Genomic DNA, 22,514 nt, shown 5'->3' with positions numbered 1-22,514 from the left:
GGTGCATTAGGAAATGAGGTATCTTAAAATAGAGTATGTTCAGTCAAACAAGAGCAACTTCAATCAACCTCCACTAGAGGTCAGTGTATATTAAAGTATTCACAGACACTTCAAAGTATTTCAAGTGCACACAGAGACTTGAATATGCATAGAATTGTGTGGTAGACGGCCCTACCTGTGACTTTCAAATGCTCTGTCCAAATCCAATAAACTATTAAAAGTATGCGGCAATTTTATTCCAGTGCCAAGTTCACCATCTAAGCAGCAAGTCCTTAGCTTCACCTTTAACAGAAGCACACGTACAGCCTGGCACAGAGCCGAGGTCTGTGGTGGTTGGCGAGACGATGTAATAACTGAAGAGTCACAAGTTTAATGTACATCAAAGGTAAAAGATCTTTAAAAAAGACCTTGGGTTGTCCAGTGACCTGGCGGGACTGTCCTGTTCTGGCAGTGCAGCAAAAGGTCTGCAGGCCTTTACAATTAATCTACTAAGTACAGCACGTGCACATTTTCCACCACCGCCTCTGCTGAAAACTGCCTACTGAATTCTTCAATTTTGACTGGCTCAGCAGAGTTAAAGGCAAATATTGCTGTTGGGCCGCATAGTCCATCTATTTGAGTCCAAATGAATGTATCTGTATGAAAAACAGGACAGTGACAACAATCACGTGGTGGTGTCGCTATGCAGAATCATCAGCTGATCAAACACCAGCTAATCAAAAAGGGAACAAAACGATCCAACCTACTGGATCTACCGAAGGACACATCCGCCTTCACTGTGTGCACAAAACTCTGCAAAGTCACCGAGGGTGGATGGGGCACTATTGATGAGTAAGCATGAAAACCAAAATACACACAAATAAGGTACGTGTCCAAACATTAAGGGCGATTTGTTTACGAGTCAATATGTGAAAACAGAGGTTTACATAAGGGAAAGAGATATATAGAAAACTGTGGAGGTAAAGAAAAAACTGTAGATGTCATCTCAAGGGCTTGTTCGCGTTACTGTTATTTTAAGGCGATTTGTGGGGCGAGGACAGGAGTCAGAGCTGTGAGTGTCTCCAACAACTCGCTTGTGTTAAACCTGTCAACGGCCACCAGCGAGGGTGGGCAAGAGAGAAATAGACACGACACATTCCCCAGTTCTACGAGCACACAAAGCCACACACACACACACACACACACACACACACACACACACACACACACACACACACACACACACACACACACACACACACACACACAGACAGACACGCACGTCTGCTGTGTCCATTTTCAGTCTGCTGCATGCATTGGTAAAACCGACAAAGAGGAACATTCCCATTTCATCTATTATATAGTGCAAGTGAATGCATTGATCCATATGCAAAGCACACGCGGCAACGTGCACACACGGTAGACCACGTGCTCTCTCGCTCTCTGGCATTACAAGACCTTGCGGACATGACAAACCTCGTTATCACGACCCTGCAGGCTATGGTGGCCATCAGTATTCTGCAGAGAAGGCACACATACACACTCACAGAAATACATGCATGCAGCCCATGTTGGGGTTGGAAGAGCCGCATATGCCTGCCAGGGGATTGTATCTAATCCTGGTCCTGCTGTTCTCCCATCTTTGAGGTAAACATACTGTCGTTGTCTGGAAAGATTTCTATTTCAAGGCTGTCTCAATCAATGGTTGCCAGCGGGTACACGATGGGTCATAGCCATGATCAATGACTGCTTGTTTTCTCACTATTGACCTCTTTGTTCACTCATGTGACCCATCAGCTGTCTCTATGTCCTTAGTGTCCATTGTCCATGTCCATTTCTGGGTAGTACAACTGCTGAAGTTGATGCTGGTATTCTTCAGGGTTGGTTCCTCCAATTTCATTTAACATTTTAGTTAGATTTTTACAATATGAACGCAACAAACCTCCAACTGTATTCACTATTATTGATGGTTCAACCATATCTACTACTTTTATGGGTGTGTTTATATCATGGGTTTTCAAATTGTCACATATGCCACAAATCCTGTTATATGTATTGAATTAACGTAATATAATACATATCACGCCCATCCTGCACACAGGTTGCTTTTGTCATGGCTCCCTTTTCCAAAAGGCAGGTAGGAAGATGGGCCGTGACGTGTTACACAGTGTGGAGTGGACCTCCACAGCTAAAAATAACCCAGAGAGGAATCTGATTTGGAGAACCGGAGGTGGGAACTGATGAGATCACACATATCCATATGCGTGCGTGTGTGTGTGAGCACTCGGGAAAGGCTTGGATGTGAGGAAATGGGAGTCAGTGACATCATGCAGACTCCAGAGGTGGACCCAACAGAGAGTGGGAGCAGACGGAGAACATCTCTACGATAGGAAGGTTGAGGTGAGAGAACTGGGGAGGAGCAATCTGCGGCGGTGATGAAATGATTTAGTTTTGATGTGAACGATGGCGGCGAGGGAACAAAGTTGAACTCAAGCTGCACCAACTCACTTTGACATGTAGTACTTCACACTGGCACTGGAGTGCTGAAGTATATCTGGTATTCATGTGTCCTCGAGCGCCTCTCAAGGACAACACAGTGTTAATTACATATGAAACACTTGGTTCATCACTTTTGTAGTCTGTAGTGTGGTTTTTGTATGGATCTAATTTAAATACGTTTGATTTTTCACCAAGTACACAAATCATTTTGTAAATTGGGAGCAATCAAATAACTATGAAACTGACAATGGAAAAGATGTAATGTATTGTAATTGTATGTATGTAATATTCTATATATCTATTTCATAACAAGAAAAAAACCCAAATGCATCTGCATTCGTTGGGAATCATTCTGCCTTTTGTTGTTGAAATCTAAATAAACAATTAACTTGCATCCACTGGTTCCTGCATGAAAAACAAGCCCATTTAGACGCTTTATATTTTACACACTATTAATCTATTACAAAAAATAGAACTATGAACAGAATTCAAAAGAGTCAAATAGTTTAAACTACATTTTACAAGTTTTGTTTAGAAGACCAAAGGGTTATTTTATTTGGATACAAAACAAGGCCTCAGCGTCTATTTCCTGTGTGTTTTTAGAAAGAAGTTTAACAAAGCCTTTAAGTGACATATCACCTCACAGCTGTGACAGCCACCCAGAGGCACGGTCACACATACACACACACAAACATATTTCTGGAAACCACCGACTGACAGACATCAAGTTGATGCACTGCGAAGAGACGACAGACAAGTGCCACTTATGAAATTGACGAGCAACTGACACATTTTACTGTTATAGAGAGAGTTATTGAGCGTTATTGTCAATCAAAAATAGTTCTGATAAAAGTCAGTCAGCCGGGCTTCAAATATCCAATCATTGATTTAATTATTTCTTTGATAGGTTTGTTGCTTGTGATTTCCTTTTCTATGTTTGTTCAACCGTGAAATATTTTTGTTATACCACAAACATGATCACTAGGATTATTCACATAATAATAGACCCTCGACTTGTGATTATTGCACTTTAAGTTAAAGCAGTGGGGAAGATCATGTTTGAAATATTTATGAAGAGAATCATTTTTCCCCATCTTCGATACCATCTCTTTTTTTATTTTTTACTTAGCTGCTTCTTCTGGCTTCTTTCTCCTGGATAATTTCACTTGCTTTTTTCTTTTTCTGCATCGCTACACCGGCATACATGGTTACTACCGCGATCCCTTTCCTCTCTCACCCTCTCCGGCTCCCTCTCTGTCATATTGAGGCAGATCCTCTCAAGGTCGTCCCCCGTCCGAGGTCTGTTGTCCTCATGCCTGGATGGCTGAATGGAACAGGCAGCTCCGTCCCAATTGGGGACCGTCAGACTTTTAGTGCCTCTGACCACCAGCCTCCCTGGAGGATCGGCCTGATGGGCATCCTTTATTTGCTCCAATCCACTGCTGTCCATTACAAAGAGTACGACCCAGAGAGAAAGACAATTTCAATTTCAATAAGTCAGTCCCTCTGAAAAAAAAACAAATTTAAACTAAAGTCTTTTACAACATTAAATCATTCATGTGTATTGACATACAAAAAATATTATCCAGGTACATTTCAATAATCTGTTACCGCACGGTTGCAAAAACGAACCCTACAGCATAAACTTTCTCTGTGTGAGTAAAGAGTCTGATGTCCACGTTGTGCTCACATCCGCGAGGCCTTTAATAGCTGAGATTTATTCCCTGCTCTGATAGCTATAGTTAGCAGTAAATTTATCCACCCGCCAGGAGAACTTGTCAACGAAGGACGGAAAATACACTTGCATTGAGTTAGTTGGGCTTTAATGACTGAGGGGCTGGCTGGAAAGAGCTGATTAGAAAATTAATTATTTATCAAAATACTACTAAAAATTTCTCCTGAAAAACTGAAAAATTGAGAGCAAGTCATTAAGGTGAAAATTGAATATTCTGAACTTCCAATCAAGGCTGCAAGTCGTTGTGTATGAACGCGCGTGTGTGTGTGTGTGTGTGTGTGTGTTGAGGAGGCTTCTCAACGTATAGTTTAGTGGTTGGAGGGTGTCTGAAGGAGATTCGTCTGTGAAAAAAGGAAAGAATAATGAGTTATCACACGGCCACGGCCAGTCCTGCCCATCCATTTGACATGGGTCAGACTGGCGGTACTGTTCTCTTTGAGCTTAGAAATCATCCCTTTATCAAACACTCTTGAAAAAAACTACAGGCCCACGTTTCTTCTGTCCACGGTGGTCGTTGAAAGCAAATTTAGCTCATCGTGTGGTCCGTTCTGTGTCTAGGAGTGCGACCGGAGGACTCAACAGCACGACTCGGGCTCCGTAATCTTGGGCGAGGTTCATTACACTAATTAGACAGGAAGAAGGCAGAAAAAAAGGGCTTGGCAGAGACAAAATCTGAATAGCGCCACGGATTGTAGAGCAGTGTTATGACTGGGGTCATCTGTGTAGTGTTTGTGGGTTTCTTTTGGTGTCTTTCTGGTTTCTTTATTCAAACAGGGATGTGCCACCACCAGGCGCGGATTGGTGGACGGTCTCCCACCCGTCCTGTGATTGGCTGCAGCCGGCATATAATGGAAGCCAAGATGGCGTCCGAGGCAGAGCAGAGCAGGGGAGAACAGCAGCAGAGCACAACCCCTCCTCCTCCTCCTCCTCCTCCTCCTCCTCCTCCTCCTCCTCCTCCTCCTCCTCCTCCTCCTCCTCCTCCTCCTCCTCCTCCTCCTCCAACCAGCCACTTGTAGCATACCGTGAAGCCGAAAGTATTCTGTTTTTCTTTTGAGTTGGTTTTCTCCTGTTTTAAAGTAGTTAGGTAGGTAAGACTGATGTCATTATTTTTCTCCTTTGTTTTGGTAGGTCAGCGTCTTATTTTTTAGCTAGGTTTGTTTTTTGGTTTGTTTGTTATATTGGGGATGGGCAACGGCGAAGCCGTGGTTTGTTTTTGCCTCAACATACCGGGTTTTTCTCAACCTAGAGCTTTTTTTCAATAAATATCCCCTATACAAACTTAAAGTGTGTGTGGCTACTTGGGAGACGGGGAAGATTGGGGCCTATTCATGTTGCACCTTAGGCACCCCTAGACTGGGGCGTAACAGCAGGTTCAACTGGACCGGTAGCGAAGGTGCTGGGAGGCTCGACGCAGGTACAAGACAAACTGGCAACAAACAACACACGTAGCGCGGCACTTAATTACACAAGGGGGGGTTAGTCAACGAGACACGGGTGGACAGCTGGGGAAGTGGAGACACCTGAAACAAAGAGGCATGGTGATCGTAAAGTGGGAAGAGGAAACTAATAAGTACTTTGGTTTCTGGGAAAGCCCTGACAACATGAATGATTGGTTTTACAGCTGGCTATTCCTCGGAGAGTATGCTTCTCTTAGGTCTAAAATATTTATCACTGGCTGCAGACACAGCCGCCAGAAATATCACGGCCGGTTGTAATTATTTTGTTACACAGGTAGCCATGTTTTCATTTGAGGACATTTTCTCCATATCTTTTGTTCTTTTGCTGTGTGCCGCTCTGCGCCTAAAATACATCATAATAGATCATTTGTAAAAGTAATGGTTGTTTCAGCCTATTACCTATAAAAACATATTGCTCAGTTCTTTAAATGTAAACTGACAGAAGTGGAGACTAAAAGGAGCAAGCAATGAGTCGACTTGTGAGGGAATCTGTGTTTTAGCACCATGGACAGCGACACAGAGAGATGGAGATGAAACATACCTATTTTGTTTGTTGTATTTTTAAAAGTATTTGCACTCCATACACATGATCAAAATGTGAATATATGCAACAAAGTGGAAAACAATGTTTTCTATCCACATATTGCCTTTAGACACAAAATACAAACTGCAAACAGCAATGCGGGTGTTTATAGAAGATGCTCACTTTGCAACATCTGAAGGGCTTTTATCAAACTAAAAAGAGAGGATTCCAATTCAGAACGGAGATAAAGCAGTTATAGCTTTTCTGCAGTATGTAATAAATTCTACTACAGCCATGAAGTTACTGAAACAATAACAAAAAAGTATATTACCAACATATTCGGGATACTGGGAGCCAAAATGGTAGTCAGACAGTTTTTCAACACTGTTTCGGAATAACGGTGCAACAGTAACAAACAGTTTAAAAAATAAAGCAAAATGTTCTGCCCCCATCAGCTCTAAAAAATAAAGCTTTACCCTTCAGGAACCTACGAGTTAGCATATGTCTGTGGTTACACAGACACAAATCAAACAAACTTCCATAAAGCTTAATCTCACATGAGAAAGCATTTTGGGGTATTTCTTGGGGAATTAATCATAATAGACGAAGTTCCAGTAAGAAAAAGACATAAAAAAAATTAAAGCCTTTCAGCCTCCACACTCTTTGATGGCAATACGAGTTTATTTTTAGCACATGTGAGGTGTGTGTGTGTGCGTGTGTACACGTGACAGACCAAGGTGATGTTTCACTTCATCTCTCTAGTGAAGGGAAAGAAGATGAGGGCGGGATGGAGGTGAAGGAGCAGCGGTTGAAGCAGGGTTCAGAGCTGTTACTACACAGGAAGTGTGGACCAGATGGGTGTTGGGCTGTGAAATGTACAAAGACTTCCACCTGGATGCCCCGCTGGCACAGCGAAGTGACCTGCAAGCAGCTTAAGGTCGGAAGGCCAATCCGAGCGGGCTCTTCCTTCAGAGAGATGAGGCATGACGAGAAAGGTCCGGCGGTACCGTTCCAATGGGTTAGACAGCTTACATCACCCCAAGCTTTGGCCGACAACTGAAATTGAAATCACATTTCTAGCTTCTCTGTAAAATATTTCTTTTTTAAAAGGGGCTTAACGGAGCGAAGTGAGAACAGCATGGAGCAGATTAGGCCTTAAACAGTGGGATAAATGCCAGAGAAAACAAAGGATAAGACAGCAAGCAACAGATACACAGAGGGATTATTCACCATACAGAGCGCCCAAATAACAACAAACCAACTGTCTGCTTTTAATAACCTCCTCTGGATCGGGGGTAGCGTAATGACGATGTAATCCTTAAACATAGATCTTTCAGAGGAGCATCTTTCTGCAAAGGCTCCGATTTCCAATAGTAGTTTATTTTTAGGCCAACTTTCTATCTTGACTGTGAAAGAACGAGTCACAAGGTGACAATAACAGACAAGAATAATCGGTGAGAATCTTCACAGGTCTGCCGACAAAAAACAAGAGTGCTCCTAAAATGGATGCGGGTGCTCAGACGGTAGAACGTGGCAACGTTCTGTCTTTCTCCATCCCCAAGATATTTGTTCATACAATGTTAACAGATTAAAAGGTGACAGAACACTTATCACAACTTGCCGTTGCAGCCAGTAGAAATAAGGATCTCCAATGAAGTGGAACGGGATCTTTTAAATTAACGCATCTCTCCGTTTCCGACCGGCAAGTCATTCTACCCAAAGGCGAGGAGTCAAAGCTGCTTCCCGCTGTGTTTTCATATTGCCTATTATGCACTAATATGAGACAACATGCAGCGCAGCGTGACAGAGTGCGTCCTCTTCACCCCACAGTAAAGCATACAAGCAGGGGACTTAGGCTTGAAGTACCTTAAGTTATCCTTGTGGTAATGAACAACTCCCTTCCCACTGCGAGAGCCATTACCACACACTAAGAAATGGCTTACAGTAGTGGCCGAGGCTCCGTGCACGCAAATACAGCAATATCCCCACAGACACACACCCAAACACACACACACAGCTAGCCCCTGCTAGCACCCCACCAAAGGCACCATAATAGGCAGCCTTTCCTTTATTTGTTTAGTCTAAATATCAATTAATATCAATGTTACGAGTGGGTGAGAAATGATACATTTAGGGGGGGATACTGTCAAAATGTATCATCTCTACAGGGGATTGTAGGGGATAAGTTGAGAAGAAAGATACACATAAACGCTCCAAATAGCATGAGAGAGTTTGTTTCCAATAAAAAACAAAATAAGTAGCAGCACAACCTCGCAGACGAATAAACACATCTCGGAATCTGTAGGCTGTGGGCCGAAGCCCGGTGTGAACATATTTTATTCATAGCTGAAAGGTTGATAACAAAGTCTCTTTGGTCGTAGCAACAAGGGAGCTGCAACGAGAATCAAACAGCTCGTGGAAATGTGTGTGTGTGTCTGTCAATCATTCTCTCATCCATGTGTGTAAGAAACGCCTCACTTTGGTGCAAGTAGACAGGCCCGAGAAGTTTTAACAGCCCCACAAAGTCAACTTAAACTTAACTTAACTTAAACCAAATTCAATTTGCAAAGGGGACTAATTCTTACTTATGTGTACCATGAATGACTTTCACAGGGAGCTAGTCTCACACCATCTGAACCACCTGAGGAGACTGAATATGCAGCAATGACCAGCACGTATTGCAGCTCATTACACAGCTACCAAAGACATTCATCTTCAGAATGAAATATTCATTCAACGCTTTTTATTACAGGTAATTGTGTTTACAAGTAAAAGTGACATGTTTGTGTACTGTGTGTTACTGCGACCGAAAGTTGTTGTGGCACTAGGGGTCATTTATTTAATTAGAAAAATTGTAACTGCTCTTTGTCAATTACTAGGAAACATTCATTTGTTATTTAGCAAAACCACAACCAGAATGCATTCAGGGGTCAATGTAAAAACATGTTAGTTGTTTGTTATGGCTAAACTACTAAATAAACATGCTGCATTAAGTCTTACTGGGCCTCTTCTCAGGCTTGTAGTCTTTGATTGACATCTCGGCCGTACTCTTCAGTTTGATTACAGTGGCACAACCTACCTTCTTAAACCTTCATTTGCAGATTGCAACCAGCTGAAACTCCCAAAATCTACAGACCAAGATTGTGTCCAGCAACAGAGTGAATTAGCACAGTCAGTGTAAATGTACTAACTTTAAATGAGTAAACTTTGTGTGCATATATGGGTGGGCCAACACATTGACGGCTATTTAATGCATCTTAACTGCACTAAACAAAGTCATTCCCACAATTAAGCAAACCGACACATACAAAGCTCTAGGGCAGAGAACATAAATATCAGCATGACTCGTTTCCCTACAGAGACTAATGAAACAAACTAATTACTGGGCAAAGGAGGAGCAAGAAGGAGGGTGACTACAAATGACTGTCATCGATAATGTGCACACACATGGTGGGAAAGGCATCATACATCCTGTATGATGCATGGACTAATCATACATCCAAGAAAATATCCAGAAATATTCTGTGGTATGAAAGCTCAACTGGGGTGTAAAACTAAAGAATAATCTGGTAGAAATATCGTCTTACTTGATCCAATGAGGTGGAGTAAAACACCAAGAAGAACCCTGGAAGTTCTTCATTCCATGTGTGGGGTTTTAATGCGCAGTTCAAGTCGTAGTTAGTGATGGCAGAGTCCATGCCCGACTTTAATCACGCGTCCCTCAGCACTGCCAAAAACGATACGATACTAAAATACCAAACTATGAATGGCCTTGATGAAGCCTTCGCACAGTTCTGCCCTCCCCGCCCCCCATCACCAGAAGCAGACATCGCTCTCTCTCTCTCTCTCTCTCGCTCTCTCTCTCTCATTGGAACAGACACACAGGAGCCAGTAGTCATGGTAACTCCATTCTGGGCAAACTTAAGGATGTGTATGTGCGCACACACACGCATGTTTTAAATAAATACTTCATGGTAGGGAGCCGGTAAAGGGGCTGTGAGACTCTGGCAGCTAGTTAATGGTTTAAACAGAGAGTAGTTGGTTTTAGAAAGCAAAAAATGTCAAACTCCGGCATTCACCAATGTATTCATTTCCATATGAGACTTTACGCATGAAGCAGATGTCTGATATTATTATTTTGTGTTTACTTTTTCATACAATCCAATGGACGTAAATTAGCAGATTTATAGAACATAAAAATATAGTATAGTACATAATATTTATATCAGCTCCATTTTACACTCTGTCAAGAAAGACAGTTGTACAGATCTCTCACTTAAATCTAACTAATTGAATAGTCTACAAATCAGAGTCTTTAAACCAAGAATGTCTTTAGTAGCGGGCCGCTCTGGTGAAGACCGTTACGTTAAACCGTTTTAAAGACAATCCAGGGGCACAGAGATCAGTGATACAGCGCAGTGTTCCCTATTACTGTAGATAACTGCTGGGATTTCACCAGTTGGTACTTCGAGCACGAGCATGAAGCTCTGCAGATGTCAAAGTCTCAGGAGATAACGAGGAGAAAAGCCACGGGGGAGATGAGCGTCACGGATATCAAATTAGCATTAACGCACCGCTGTACTGACAAGGTCCTCTAAACAATCTCCACCGCCTCGGATCAACTGCTGGGATTCACCAGAAACACCCTGATCTGTTGCGTCTTCCTCAAGGCGACGTGAGCTGCTGCTCAATATCCCTCACAGGACTGAAAGAGAGGAAAGGTGGAGGTGCAGCTTGGCAGCCGGCTGTCAAAAGGCACTTCATAGAGGGCGTTTCTGCTGAAGGAAACTTTATTCAGCCAACTCTAAGCTCAGCAGGACGAAGAGTGTGAGCCAAGAAAACCTTTTCACGCGGCTTAAAACTACTTTGTTTTTAATTTCAGCGCAAAGACTAGCGTTATAAACTTGTGAACAAGTGTGCAGGGAGCGGCGGAGAGGACGGGTGAGTTGATGTCATACTGAGAGCAGACTGAGGGGCTGAATAAAAGGCTGTTTCTCCCGCTGAGAGTTTCTCAATGGAGGTGAAATGCCACTCGCTTCCAGAGGGGAATGTTTTTGACTGCCAGAGAGCGAGCAGGAGGAGTTAAAAGGAGCTGTGGGGGGGAAAGGGGGGAAGGGGGGAAGAAGGAGTCAAAAGGCAGATAGAAAGAGGAGTGTGTTCAATCAGATCTAATAGTTTTGTATTTCTAACTATCCATACAGATTATTTATGCTGTTTTTATGTAACTGAACTGTAAAAGGAAATGCCCACAAGCAGACATGTATGGATACTCATATATACACACAATGCAAATGAACAATATGCAGAGAATGTGAAATATATCAAGCTGTTTGATCTCCTATTTTTCTATGGATGACACAAAGCACAGCGCACACACACACACACCCCTCAAGTTGCCTCACACAAAAAAATATTCTTAGATCAGAGTATATATATATATATATATCTGTTCTACCGTCATTCAGGAGCAGAACACACTCCGGTGCAGAGGGACACTGAAGGGAAGGATCAACAACAGAACCACCAGCAAAGATCAGAAAACAACCTCTTCTAAACAAACAACAAACTCCAGCGAGCACCATCTCCTCTCGTCTTCTTCTCGCGAAAGGAGCGGACCCAACAGCAGAAGCTCTGTGTGTGGAAGTTTTGGGTGCCTACCTTGGGTGAGCGTTCCCATGAGGAAGTGGTAGAAATAGCGAGCCACCTTGGTGAGTTGCCTCTTGCACCTTTTCCTGCACTGGCTCATCTTGGTGCAGCTGTGGTGGAGGTGATGAGAGTGATGGTGGTGTTTGTGTCGGCTAGTCTGCCGGGGGAAGCGAGCTCTCAGGGTACGAGGGGAGGAACAGAGCACCGCGAGTGTGTGTGTGTGTGTGTGTGTGTGTGTACAGTAGGTGTGCCGGCCTCTTTCTCCTCCTCACTCACTCCTTCTCTTTCCTCTCCCGGTCGTCGCTCTTCCTCTCCGCTGTTCTCTCCACCTGTAGGGCGCTGGCTGTCAATCAGGCTCTGCCTCCTCCCCCTCACGTTCTGAGAAGCCCTCTCATTGGCTGGGAGCAGAGTGTGGCGGAAATATCACGGACCAGCGCATATGCAAGAGTGTGTGTGTGTGTGTGTTTCTGTGTATGTGTGTGATCACTGTACCACGAGGAGGCTGTCTTGAGTGGCAGGTGGTAGTCTTTTTCCTACACTCATTGCTCATGAAGAAGACAGACTCTGAGTGTGTGTGTGTATGTGTATGTGTATGTGTATGTGTGTGTGTGTGTGTGTGTGTGTGTGTGTGTGTGTATGTGTGTGAGAGCCAGCAGGGGGTCGAGTAAAGTGACAGAGGAAACGAAGCAAACCCATCAATTAGTATCACGTCTACGTTTCTGGCTCGCTCACTGACGGCATTTGTAGCAGCGAGGAAAAGGACAAAGAGGAAGGCGGACTTAAAAGGAGCAAATGGGAAAATTGAAGGAATACGAAGAGACAGCAAAGTGGAGGTGGGACAAAAAAGGGGAATGCATAATTCATCCCCGTTCCTCCTGTTATCCTATGAGGTTAATATTAAGAAGAGAGACAAGGCCAGACAGGAGAGGGAGGTTGTTGGACAAGTACCAACCTTCACCAGTCGCCGATGAACGGAATATTATCTGCCAGTTGGGAGGGAAGAGGGGAGTGATGAGGGGAAGTGATGGAGGAGGAGCTTTTCAAATCCTGTGGCATTGAGAGTCTTTTGTGTGAAGCCTCATATTTTTACGTCCGCTCGCTCAGTGCGAACGCTTGCTGAGTCACTAATAAATAAACTCACTTAACTTGTTTACCCGATTGACACGTGTTCAAAGTCTCCATCCACACACAGACACTTTGATACGCTGCCGCCTGCTCTTTAGGTCAGGGAGAAAAAATCGATCAAACGTCAAGCAGATGTTTCCTCTCATCCTTCTTGATCACTTTCTACTGGCTCTGTGCTCTTATTCTCATCTAGCGAAACAGAAAAGGGTCAGTAAGTACGTTGATATACAACAATCCGTTCTGGACCCAAGAGCATGTGGGAGGGAAAAATCAGTTTTAAATATCTCACAAGGATTACCTACTTGTTATTGATGGTGACTCTTTGCTTGTTCAGATCAGGATTAGCTCCCCTGCGTGTGTGTGTGTGTGCAGGGTTCACGACAGGAACATCAGCGGTTATTGTTTGAAGCTGTTTTTGAGAGAAAATAAGATCCAATGTGATCTACTCATCACACAATCAAAGACAGAGGAAATTGGTAACTAGCTGATGGACGATGATGGAGAACGTGAAACCTGCCAGTAGGGCAGCCTGACTCTGACATCACGTTTCATAATATTATGTGATAAACTTTAGGACGGAGTCAGTCTCAATCGTTCTGGACCTCTCCCTGTCATTTGGACATTTTGGAATTATGTTAAATCATTTTGAAAAGGTTTCCCAGCATTTATTTCAGTTATTAAGTAATTAAACTGACATGCTGTAACATGCACTTTGCTTCCGAGTGTTGAAAATGTGCAAAGCACTTTTGGTTCAGGATGAACAATGAACCTAAATGTCCTCTAGTGGGGTTTTAAAATAGACTGTTCTCAGGTATTAACTATTTTTAGTTTAACAGCAAAATATATATCTAATAATCAGGCAAAACACTTGGCTCGACCTGTAATTCCTTTCAGTCTATGGACCACATCTGTTACTCAGATTTAAAATCAAAAGTTTATTTCCGTCTCATCTTAAAATTAGCCATCACTCAGGGACTAAGCAATCCTGACCCGCCAGATGGTTTGTTGTACGGAGCCATCTGGAAGCTGTTTGGGAAAAGGGCAGCCACTTTCAAAGAATACTTGGCAGGTGATTGAACCATCTGCAGTCCATCTCAGATCGCATCTACATTAAGGAGGTATTGTTGTTTTTTACCAGCTCCTCATAGAACGGTGATCGGTGCGTGCGCTGGCTCTCCGGACACATACGCCATACTTGAAGGCAGACGAGATGGATATGTGTTATGGTGCCGTGGATCTCCTGACACCACGAGAACCCAGCTGCCGCGCGACGTGAACACCAACCGGGTCGGCAGAAAAGGGCAATCTCCGCGAACCTGGGAGGAGCGGCTCGGCCAAAACGTGATGCTCAGGGTGGCCGTTCTTAGACAGGTTGATTAATTGATGTGCCCGCTGTAGCACTGCCAACAACAAGTTCAGCCTCTGCTCCTTTGCATTTAACGGAATATGCATTCGTCACTGCTAACCAGTATTAAAGGACAAGAGAGACATCTGCTGGACCAATTGTGTCCCACAAACCACATTCCAGAAACAACTGGACACACGGGATCGACGGTGGTTCACGATCACGAACCACGAACGCGTTGCATGAGTGCTTTTCATGTACTTCTTGAATCGTGCATCCATTGAGGCACAATGCCACGTGGTCAATGTTGCAACGCGATTGGTTGGGTTTAGGCAGCAGAAGTACTCGCAAGAAATAGCGTAGATGTACATGATACAATGAAACAGCGCAATTGTTTAATTCTGGTCAAAAAGGAGAAGCAGTCCCATGTGTTAAAGTCCTTACCACTGTAACTTAACCTTTGTGTAATTTTAAACAAATGCTCTGCATGTCACTTTTAAAAGGCCGTGACTTTTTTTCCTGGTAAGTTTGCTGCAGGGACCCAAATCACTTTGGGAAAAGCTTTACATATCCATCAACAAACTAGGTAGAACATTTTAGATTATCCCCAGATCGGTTTCCAGAGGATGTAGAAAAGCTTGTCTGCTTCACTGTGGAGCCAAACAGACAAACATAAATAGTAAGTAAGTTAAAACTACCCTGCAGAAAGATAGAGGAGATTGGAAGAAGAGGAGAGATGGGTGTGGTTGCAGCGAGAGATCTGCCGTCGTTATTGAAGACACTGTGTCCAGGATTTGTGCCAAGACTCAGTGGCCTGTTGTGAGTATGTACATGTGGGCTGTTCAGACACTTTGAGTCACCACCACGAAGATCCAGGCCGCAGTCCATTAGTGACGAGACAAAGAAATACAATAAAAACAAAGTACACGCCCCTTTAACAGCGATTATTAGCTGACAAAACTGTTTTGTAGTTGTTTGTAGGTGTTAATTGAGACTTCAATCAATAGCAGCAGCTCTTCACGGTTTTCATTCTTGCTCTAAAAATAGTCAGTCTCAAAAAGCTGGTGATCAAAAAACAGAACATGGACAGACGGGGAGGGAGAATAGGGGCCTGAGACCTGCCCCGAGACCTGCCCTGACCATCAAGCGACTGCCAGAAACATCGCCAAGCGAACTCGAGATCCGGGGCTTTTTCTGGAACGTGAACAGGAGGAGAAATCTAAACAGAGTGTCTGATTGACCAGATTCAGCTGCTTCCCTCTTTTCTTTCCTCATTTCAAAACTAAGGATTGCACTAAATAAGAGTCAGGTTCAGAGATAAGCGGAGAAGACAAAAGCAGTGAAGTCAAATTGTGCCATGGAACCTTCTCTCAACATCTGTATCATGAACTCTGCTTGCATTTTTGGAGAACTATTGCAGTCACAAAAATATGTCCGGGTAAAAATACTCAAAACCACCTTAGTGGTAGTTTCCCGCTACAGTAGTTCTCTCCAGGATTTTTTACCATTTTGACACAAACAAATTGAAAGCAATATCAGTGTGGAACCAGCTGTTAAATATTGTGAAAGATCAAGTTTGCCTCTCTGTGTTTTGCAAGGGACAAGGAGAAGCATGATGATTTTCCACAGATTTTGAATGAGTCTTTGCAGGCTGCTATACGAGCGCAAATGCCCACAGTAATGTTGGAGGGCAGATGTGACGCTGACACTCCACTCAAGTATCTGGCAATGACAGACACACACACACACACACACACATTTGTCTTTTACAGTATTTATGTTGCAGGCAAAGGCACCAGCTGGTGAAACCCACTCAACACTCTATTCATGGGAACACGTGACTGTCTAGAGAAGCACAGGAGAGAGAGGGAGGAGATCGGAAAGAGGCACAGGTGGAAGCACTCGGCTTCAGGGACTTAAATACAACGTTATAATGTAATGTAATGTAAGTCGCTTTGGATAAAAGCGTCTGCTAAATGACCTGTAATGTAATGTTATCACAGAGCTCAGACAGACTTTCTTGGCCCTTTAACCTCTCCCAATCCACTCCCCCCTCATTTCCATATTCATATGAAAGCTTTTGCCCTCTTAAGGTCTATTACAAACTAGCCAGTGTGGATTAAAAGGGGACTAGACAACGATTCACGGGTGCCACTAATAGGACTTTGAGCATTAGCCCAGTAATATACATAGTGGAGTCATACCTTGATGAGAAGTCGCTCTCGCGCTGTGTGTGTACCTGAGCTTCGCTTTGCTTTGTGTACATAGCTGGGCCGGCTGTGCGCTCATGCTTTTAGTGCATGTTTGTGCATGTGTGAGTGCCCCACTGGCTGGCTATCTGCCACTAAGCACTGCCTTCATATGGTGACATCGTCCCAAGCAATGGCGTCATCAGCAAACCGTAGGGTCCATCCTCTGGGTCCCCCCTGTAGGGTAAACACGGTTTGCTCTGTCAGCTCTTTTCCCATTATTTGCACGGTAACTACTGTTTGCACAATTAGCTGCGTGACGCAAACTCAATCGTCTCCATGTTAAGAGCCATTGAGAGGAAAAGAAATGCCACTAATTTTCCTACATAGGACCTTTAATATGTATTATTTATCTCCACATGACATAACGTGAGGTAACTGAACCGCTAAATGAGCAGATCAATTATCCGTAACTATGGTAATGAACCTGTTCTGCTGATGTGGTGGGGCAAGTGTGTCCCACGATTTACCTCCCAACAGCTGCCAATATCAATGGAACTCCACAGTTATGTCAGCGGAGATCATATAGACATGTATTAATTTATTCTATATTTGAAGTAAACCAGATTGAGGAGAGGTGAATACAACCGAAAAGGGAAATTGCTGCATTTCGTCAAATTACTTGTTCAATAAGAGCATTGTTATGTTTCAGCAGGTATGAAACATGTTGTTGTTTTTTTTATTTGTCCCGATTGGTAGACTTGGTTTGCAGTCGAAGGCGTTTAATGTAACTCAAACTCTCATGAAATTCTTGAGTCTCATTTTCAGTGGCATTCAACCAAGTTACTTTTTCTCTGTACTTTAGGCCAATTTACATTGAAATGCTCTCATAAGTGTATTTGTTAGTGAAAGGAAATGGAATAATCTGATTATGTAAATGTTTTTAAAGGAGCATGTCTGCATAATGACCACAACCAAGTGAGTAAATACAAATAAGCAACTAAGAAGAAGCCATGAAGGGAAGATGAGAGCACAGATGCATGTCTCCTCCATTGAGCCCAACCCTGTAGCCATGTGCTCTCCAGCAGTACACATTGCAGATACCAAAACAGAAGCTCCATGACGCTGCTGCCACCTGCAGGCAGAAATCTGAAACGCCACAACTCAAGGAGTCCAGTCCTCTGCCCTGAGGTTAACCAATGATGTTCGGCTATTCAAGCTAACAGGAAAATGTAATATTAATTGTAAGCTATAATAAAGTAGATATAGATATAAAAATAATGATGTGTGTGCTTCCGTTAGCAGTCGAGGATTCTGTTGTTACCAAGTACAGACCTTACATGTCTCCTCCGTTGCTTCAGCAAGTGTCATGTCCAATGTTAAAAGCATGACAACAGAGGCTTTTTTTCTGTCCCATATGCTGACAAGCCGCAGTAAACTCATGAATACATTTAACACAAAGAACACACGTATCTGAAATAGCAGTGATATTTACTGGCTATCCACTGCCCAGAACAACTGTTTGCTGATTTGAGAACACAGTGTATGTGACGTTCACTGTTGAGTCCTCTGGTTTAATAACATCTGCCTGCACTAACGTGTGTACACCAGCAGAGGGCAGTTACTGACCACGGCCGCTGTGGGTGTAAAAGCAATGTCTCATGCAATCTAGTCATTTCCCTTATAGTATGAAATTACATTTTATGTGTAGTATAACGCCCTGCAGGAAAACTATAGTCATTAAGAGTACTGAAATACAGCTGATTTTATGGATCTGAATACTATATTTTGCATATTTCACCTATGCATTACCTCCACTTGGGATATATAATTGTGGAAAGGTTGGCACACATTCTAAATGAATATTAAAGTACATAGATAAAAACATTTTATAGCTTGGTAACGACGTTATACAAATCTTAGCAAAGCAATTAATGGTCCAACTTTCTAATTAATGTTGGTACCAATTTCTGCCAATTTAAGACAGTTAATCATTTCCTCTACAGAAAATGTAGCGTATGGGGCTATTGGAAGATAGAGTTGGAAGGTAAATGCAGTGATATTTACTGCTCTGTATTGGCCTACAGCAGAGTTAATATTTGGACTTCAGCTTTGCTCTTTGCTCAAAGTAATCTGTCAATCTGTATCAGTTCAGTAAAAAAGAGCTGAACGGTCAACAGAGGACACAGTGTGGTGAGGGATTCGTACAGGAATCCAGGAAGAGAACGATGCAGAAAATGATTTAATGGGGATAAAGAAATTTGCTTTGCTGTAGTATAATACAAGCAAAAGAATCAATACTGGACTTGAGCCAGGCCTCTCCACCACTTTGTATTAAAGCTCCCCAAACACACCTTCCCTTCTATTGTCCTCAGCTTTCACACCCTGTGAGAGATACTGCTGCATTCCCTCTCGATAAAGCTACCGTATGGAGGATGAGGGAGGCGACGCACCCAAGGGAGACCAGACTGACAACTAAATAGTGAGAGAAAAGCAAGAGGAATAGATCACTGGGCCATGAGGTCTACAAAGAACCCACGAGGGGGGGGGGGGGGTTATGACCAGGCGGCAAAGTCAGCCAAGGCTGACGTCGGATAAGAGCAGCACCAGATCACATGCTGCTACCCGCTCCTCCTTGACGGCATCAGGCATTCTGCGAGGGATAAAAGAGGTCTCTGATATTCCTTAAGTGCCCATGTCCATATGGACTCCTGCAATCACCTTGCCTTTGCATCATCGTGCTCCACTCCTGTTTTACATCTCACCATCTAACACAGGAGCGCTTCAATTCCTCTGAAGCCCGCGTCTCTTTCTCTCTCTCTCGCTGTCAGACGCCCAACCCTCTCGGATGCCTGACTGCTGTTCTTCCACTCATTCTCCCTCTCGCTGGCAGTCTGAAGGCAAGCGGCAGGTGTTTTGTGACTCGAAGATCAGAGAGGCTCCGAGAGACGGAGCCCGTCTGAGACAGGCTGCCTGTGTGGGAGGAGGGACAATCTACGCTTTCAAATTTCAGGGTCTGTCTTCTTCTCTGCGACTGGAGAGAGCGCTCATCCCACCCCCGGACCACAGCAGTTCAATACCAGCGGGCGTGTCCAACCCATTTCATATGTTCATGTATGTGAGTGTGTGAGGAGCTTGCTTTCCTTTTTCTTTAATCAAGAGTCTCCTGAGCTACTTGCTGCCGAGTTGAGGTGTCAGTAGGGAGAGAGGCAGTGTGGGTGCACACATGTAATGACTCATGTGACAAAAGGAAGAAGACAAGTGAGTGGGGGGGAGGGATGAAGAAAGAGGAATGGAAGTTTTTTTTGTCACATCCATTCGGCGCACAAATAACTGACTATGATTTTGCAGCGATTAAATCCGACCTTTGAGGTTACGCAAATCAGCAGCCCCCCCCACTCTGGCATAAAACTGGTTTGAGTGATGCAGACTTGACACAGCACAGCTATCCTCTCCCTCGCGTCTCCCTTCCACTGTCCGTCCTTGATGTTAGAAACACATCACCCGGAGAGGGAGAGTTCCCTTCCACTGTCCCTCGCTGTCTCTCACCTGTTCCTCTTCTCTCAAAGCCTAACCTGTAAGAGACCTGCAAATGGCCAATTTAAGAAGGATCCTCTATTTTACCTTGCTGCCACCCTCCCTTTAAATACTAAATAGTCATGGACACAGCGTAGCTTCCAGCTTGTGGGTGGGTGACTAAAAATATTTAGTGCAACATTTCCTTTGGTATATGAATGTTTCTTAAAACGTCTAACCTGGCATCCTCTGACTCGCTTATGTTCGCTGTGTACAAGAACTTCTGTGGAGAAAAAAGGAGAGAATAATAATTACTAAATGTAGCAGTTACAATAGTTGTCCTGTTCTTTGCCCACCGTGTTGTTTAAAATAGTTTGTGACATAATGGAACACAAAAGCCACAAAAGTCCCTTCCAGTAAAGTTTGCTCAAATTAAAAGACATCCTCCTCAAGCATATTAGTTTCCTGCGATTCTTTTATGGAAGGAAAACGGGAATAGAAAAAGAAAGTATGGAGCTGCAGGATGCAGACAATGCGGTGCAACAAAATACAGTTCACAACCCATCTTTTGACAGCAAGCACGTTTTTAAATCACAAGGTGATTATAAACGTCAGTCTGCTGTATGTGATGAGGACAGCTGCTGGTTTAAACGACCCATCTGTACCTAAATGACATAATCAGTCCTAATAGAACGGGGACGGATCAGTCCCGTTGCTGTCAACCATCAGAGGACAAGAGGTCACCTTGACTGGGATTCAGGCGCAGTACGTCTGACTATCCAGTCTTGCTGTGAGGCCGTGTGCATGGTAACGTGTGCGCTCGCGGCATCAGCTTTGTATAAACTGGAGTGTTTTTTTCGACTTTCAAAAAGCTCAGGGAGACTTTTTGTGCAAGTTCTCTGCAGGAACGTTAAGGCTGCCACAGAAAATGAAGGGGCGTGCGGGCGTTATTGATGGGAAGGTGGCTGCGGCTTTCACCCGGAGGGGATAATTCATCAAAAAGTGTTGGTGCAAAGGTTGTACCGGACATGAGCGGTTGGAGGGACTGCCCTCATAGCCCACGTCAATCCCACACATGTCCCGCCTGGGTCCCAAATCTAAACACCTTCCCACTCCAAAATACAACCTAACTCAGATCTCTTTTTTATTTCTCATTTTTATGAATATTTCCAACTTGCCAACTGCTTGACAGCTTCTCCGTTTGCACCCGTGTAACATGAGCCCCATTCGATCCCCACTAAGAGCACCAATAGCAGCTCTGATCATGACAAGTGCAGTACTTTCACCACACTACTATAATCACCGACTCTCCTAATGTAATCTCTCACTCCTCTTTACGCCTCCCAGCCTTCCTAAGGAGCTCTCGCTCCGTCTCTGCAGCCGTGCCGTCGTTGAACTTTCCACCTCTCTCAATTCCCTCTAGCTCGCCGTCTTAGGGGCTGTCTGATGACACTCGTATGATGGGTTGGTGTGTGTGTGCGTGTGTGTGTCCGTATGAGGGCAGGTGGGGGTCACCGAATCTGAAACAGAGTTCCTGGATAGTGAAGCAATGGAAAATAGTTTCGCTGTAACTCGCTCTCTGTGGCTGCGTTTGTCTCACCCCACCTCCCCCCCACCATGCGGGCGGCGAGCCAGAGGGAACTGAAACCCACGATATCAACACAATGATGAAACCAGACACCTGGTAGACTCTGCAGCGTTTAGACAGAGCCGACAATATAAACACGAACGCTCACTGCACATTCCCTGAATGAAAAATGGTGTTAGAGTTGTATTGATTAGACGCTTAACTTGTTGCCGGTGGGTTTACTCCCGACAAGCGGCTCATCCATCCTCCGTCGTTGTAAACACAACTGCTATGTCAGACGCAGAGTGCGCACGAGTGGGAGAGATGCTAATGTGGGCATTTGTGTACGGTGTGTTCACCTGGAGAGTGTGCGCCGGAATGCGTGTTTGTGTAAATGAACGGCAACTGAAACAAGTAGCCCAACTCGGCTAAATTCACACTATCACCCAGAGGCTCATGGGAAATCAGTGGGCGGACAGGTATGGATCGGTGACAATTGGAGGAGGAGGGTGGGTGGGTTGGATTCACTCTCTAACACACTTAAACGCTCTTATTCTCTCTGCGTCTCTCTGGGATTTGTTCTCTTCAAAATAACTGGACCTGTTGTGAGCGGTTATCTTCTTTTGGGAAGTGCACATTTAACAGTTACACGTCTCTCTGAGCACCTACACTGATCCTGTGTATTGTAGAGTTACTCTTTAAATATTTGACTCCCACCAGCATCTCATCAAACAAATATGCCTATAATGTAACGCATGTATAATGGTGCTGGTTTAAATGTGTCAGTGAATGTGAAATGTTGGTTGCAGACTCTAAATAACGGCAGGTGTCATCAAGACATTCTCGCTGACGAGCGCACAAAAAAAGTGAGTCTTTGTTGAATTCAAATAAAGGATCAATTCAACGTGATACCGACTGTATGCCTCTTTGCTC

At 43.9% G+C, this 22,514-nt stretch overlaps 1 protein-coding gene across 3 annotated transcripts in view; it reads right to left on the bottom strand.

Annotated features, from left to right (window-relative positions):
- Nucleotides 1-22,514, bottom strand: part of LOC120820195 (A-type potassium channel modulatory protein KCNIP2) — a 56,341-nt gene that overhangs the window by 15,909 nt on the left and 17,918 nt on the right. Inside the window, exon 1 of one of the 3 annotated variants that reach the window (XM_040177692.2) lies at nt 11,852-12,088. The exons of the other annotated variants lie outside the window; for them this stretch is intronic. Coding sequence (XP_040033626.1) covers nt 11,852-11,939 — 88 coding nt within the window. The 5' untranslated portion in view covers nt 11,940-12,088. Of the gene's footprint in view, nt 1-11,851; nt 12,089-22,514 lie in introns of those variants that run through there. 3 annotated transcript variants of the gene reach the window in all.

Source organism: Gasterosteus aculeatus, chromosome 6, assembly GCF_964276395.1.
Source record: "Gasterosteus aculeatus chromosome 6, fGasAcu3.hap1.1, whole genome shotgun sequence".
Lineage (NCBI taxonomy): Eukaryota > Metazoa > Chordata > Actinopteri > Perciformes > Gasterosteidae > Gasterosteus > Gasterosteus aculeatus.
The sequence above is the reverse complement of the archived record's forward strand: the minus strand, read 5'-3'. Positions and strand labels throughout refer to the sequence as shown.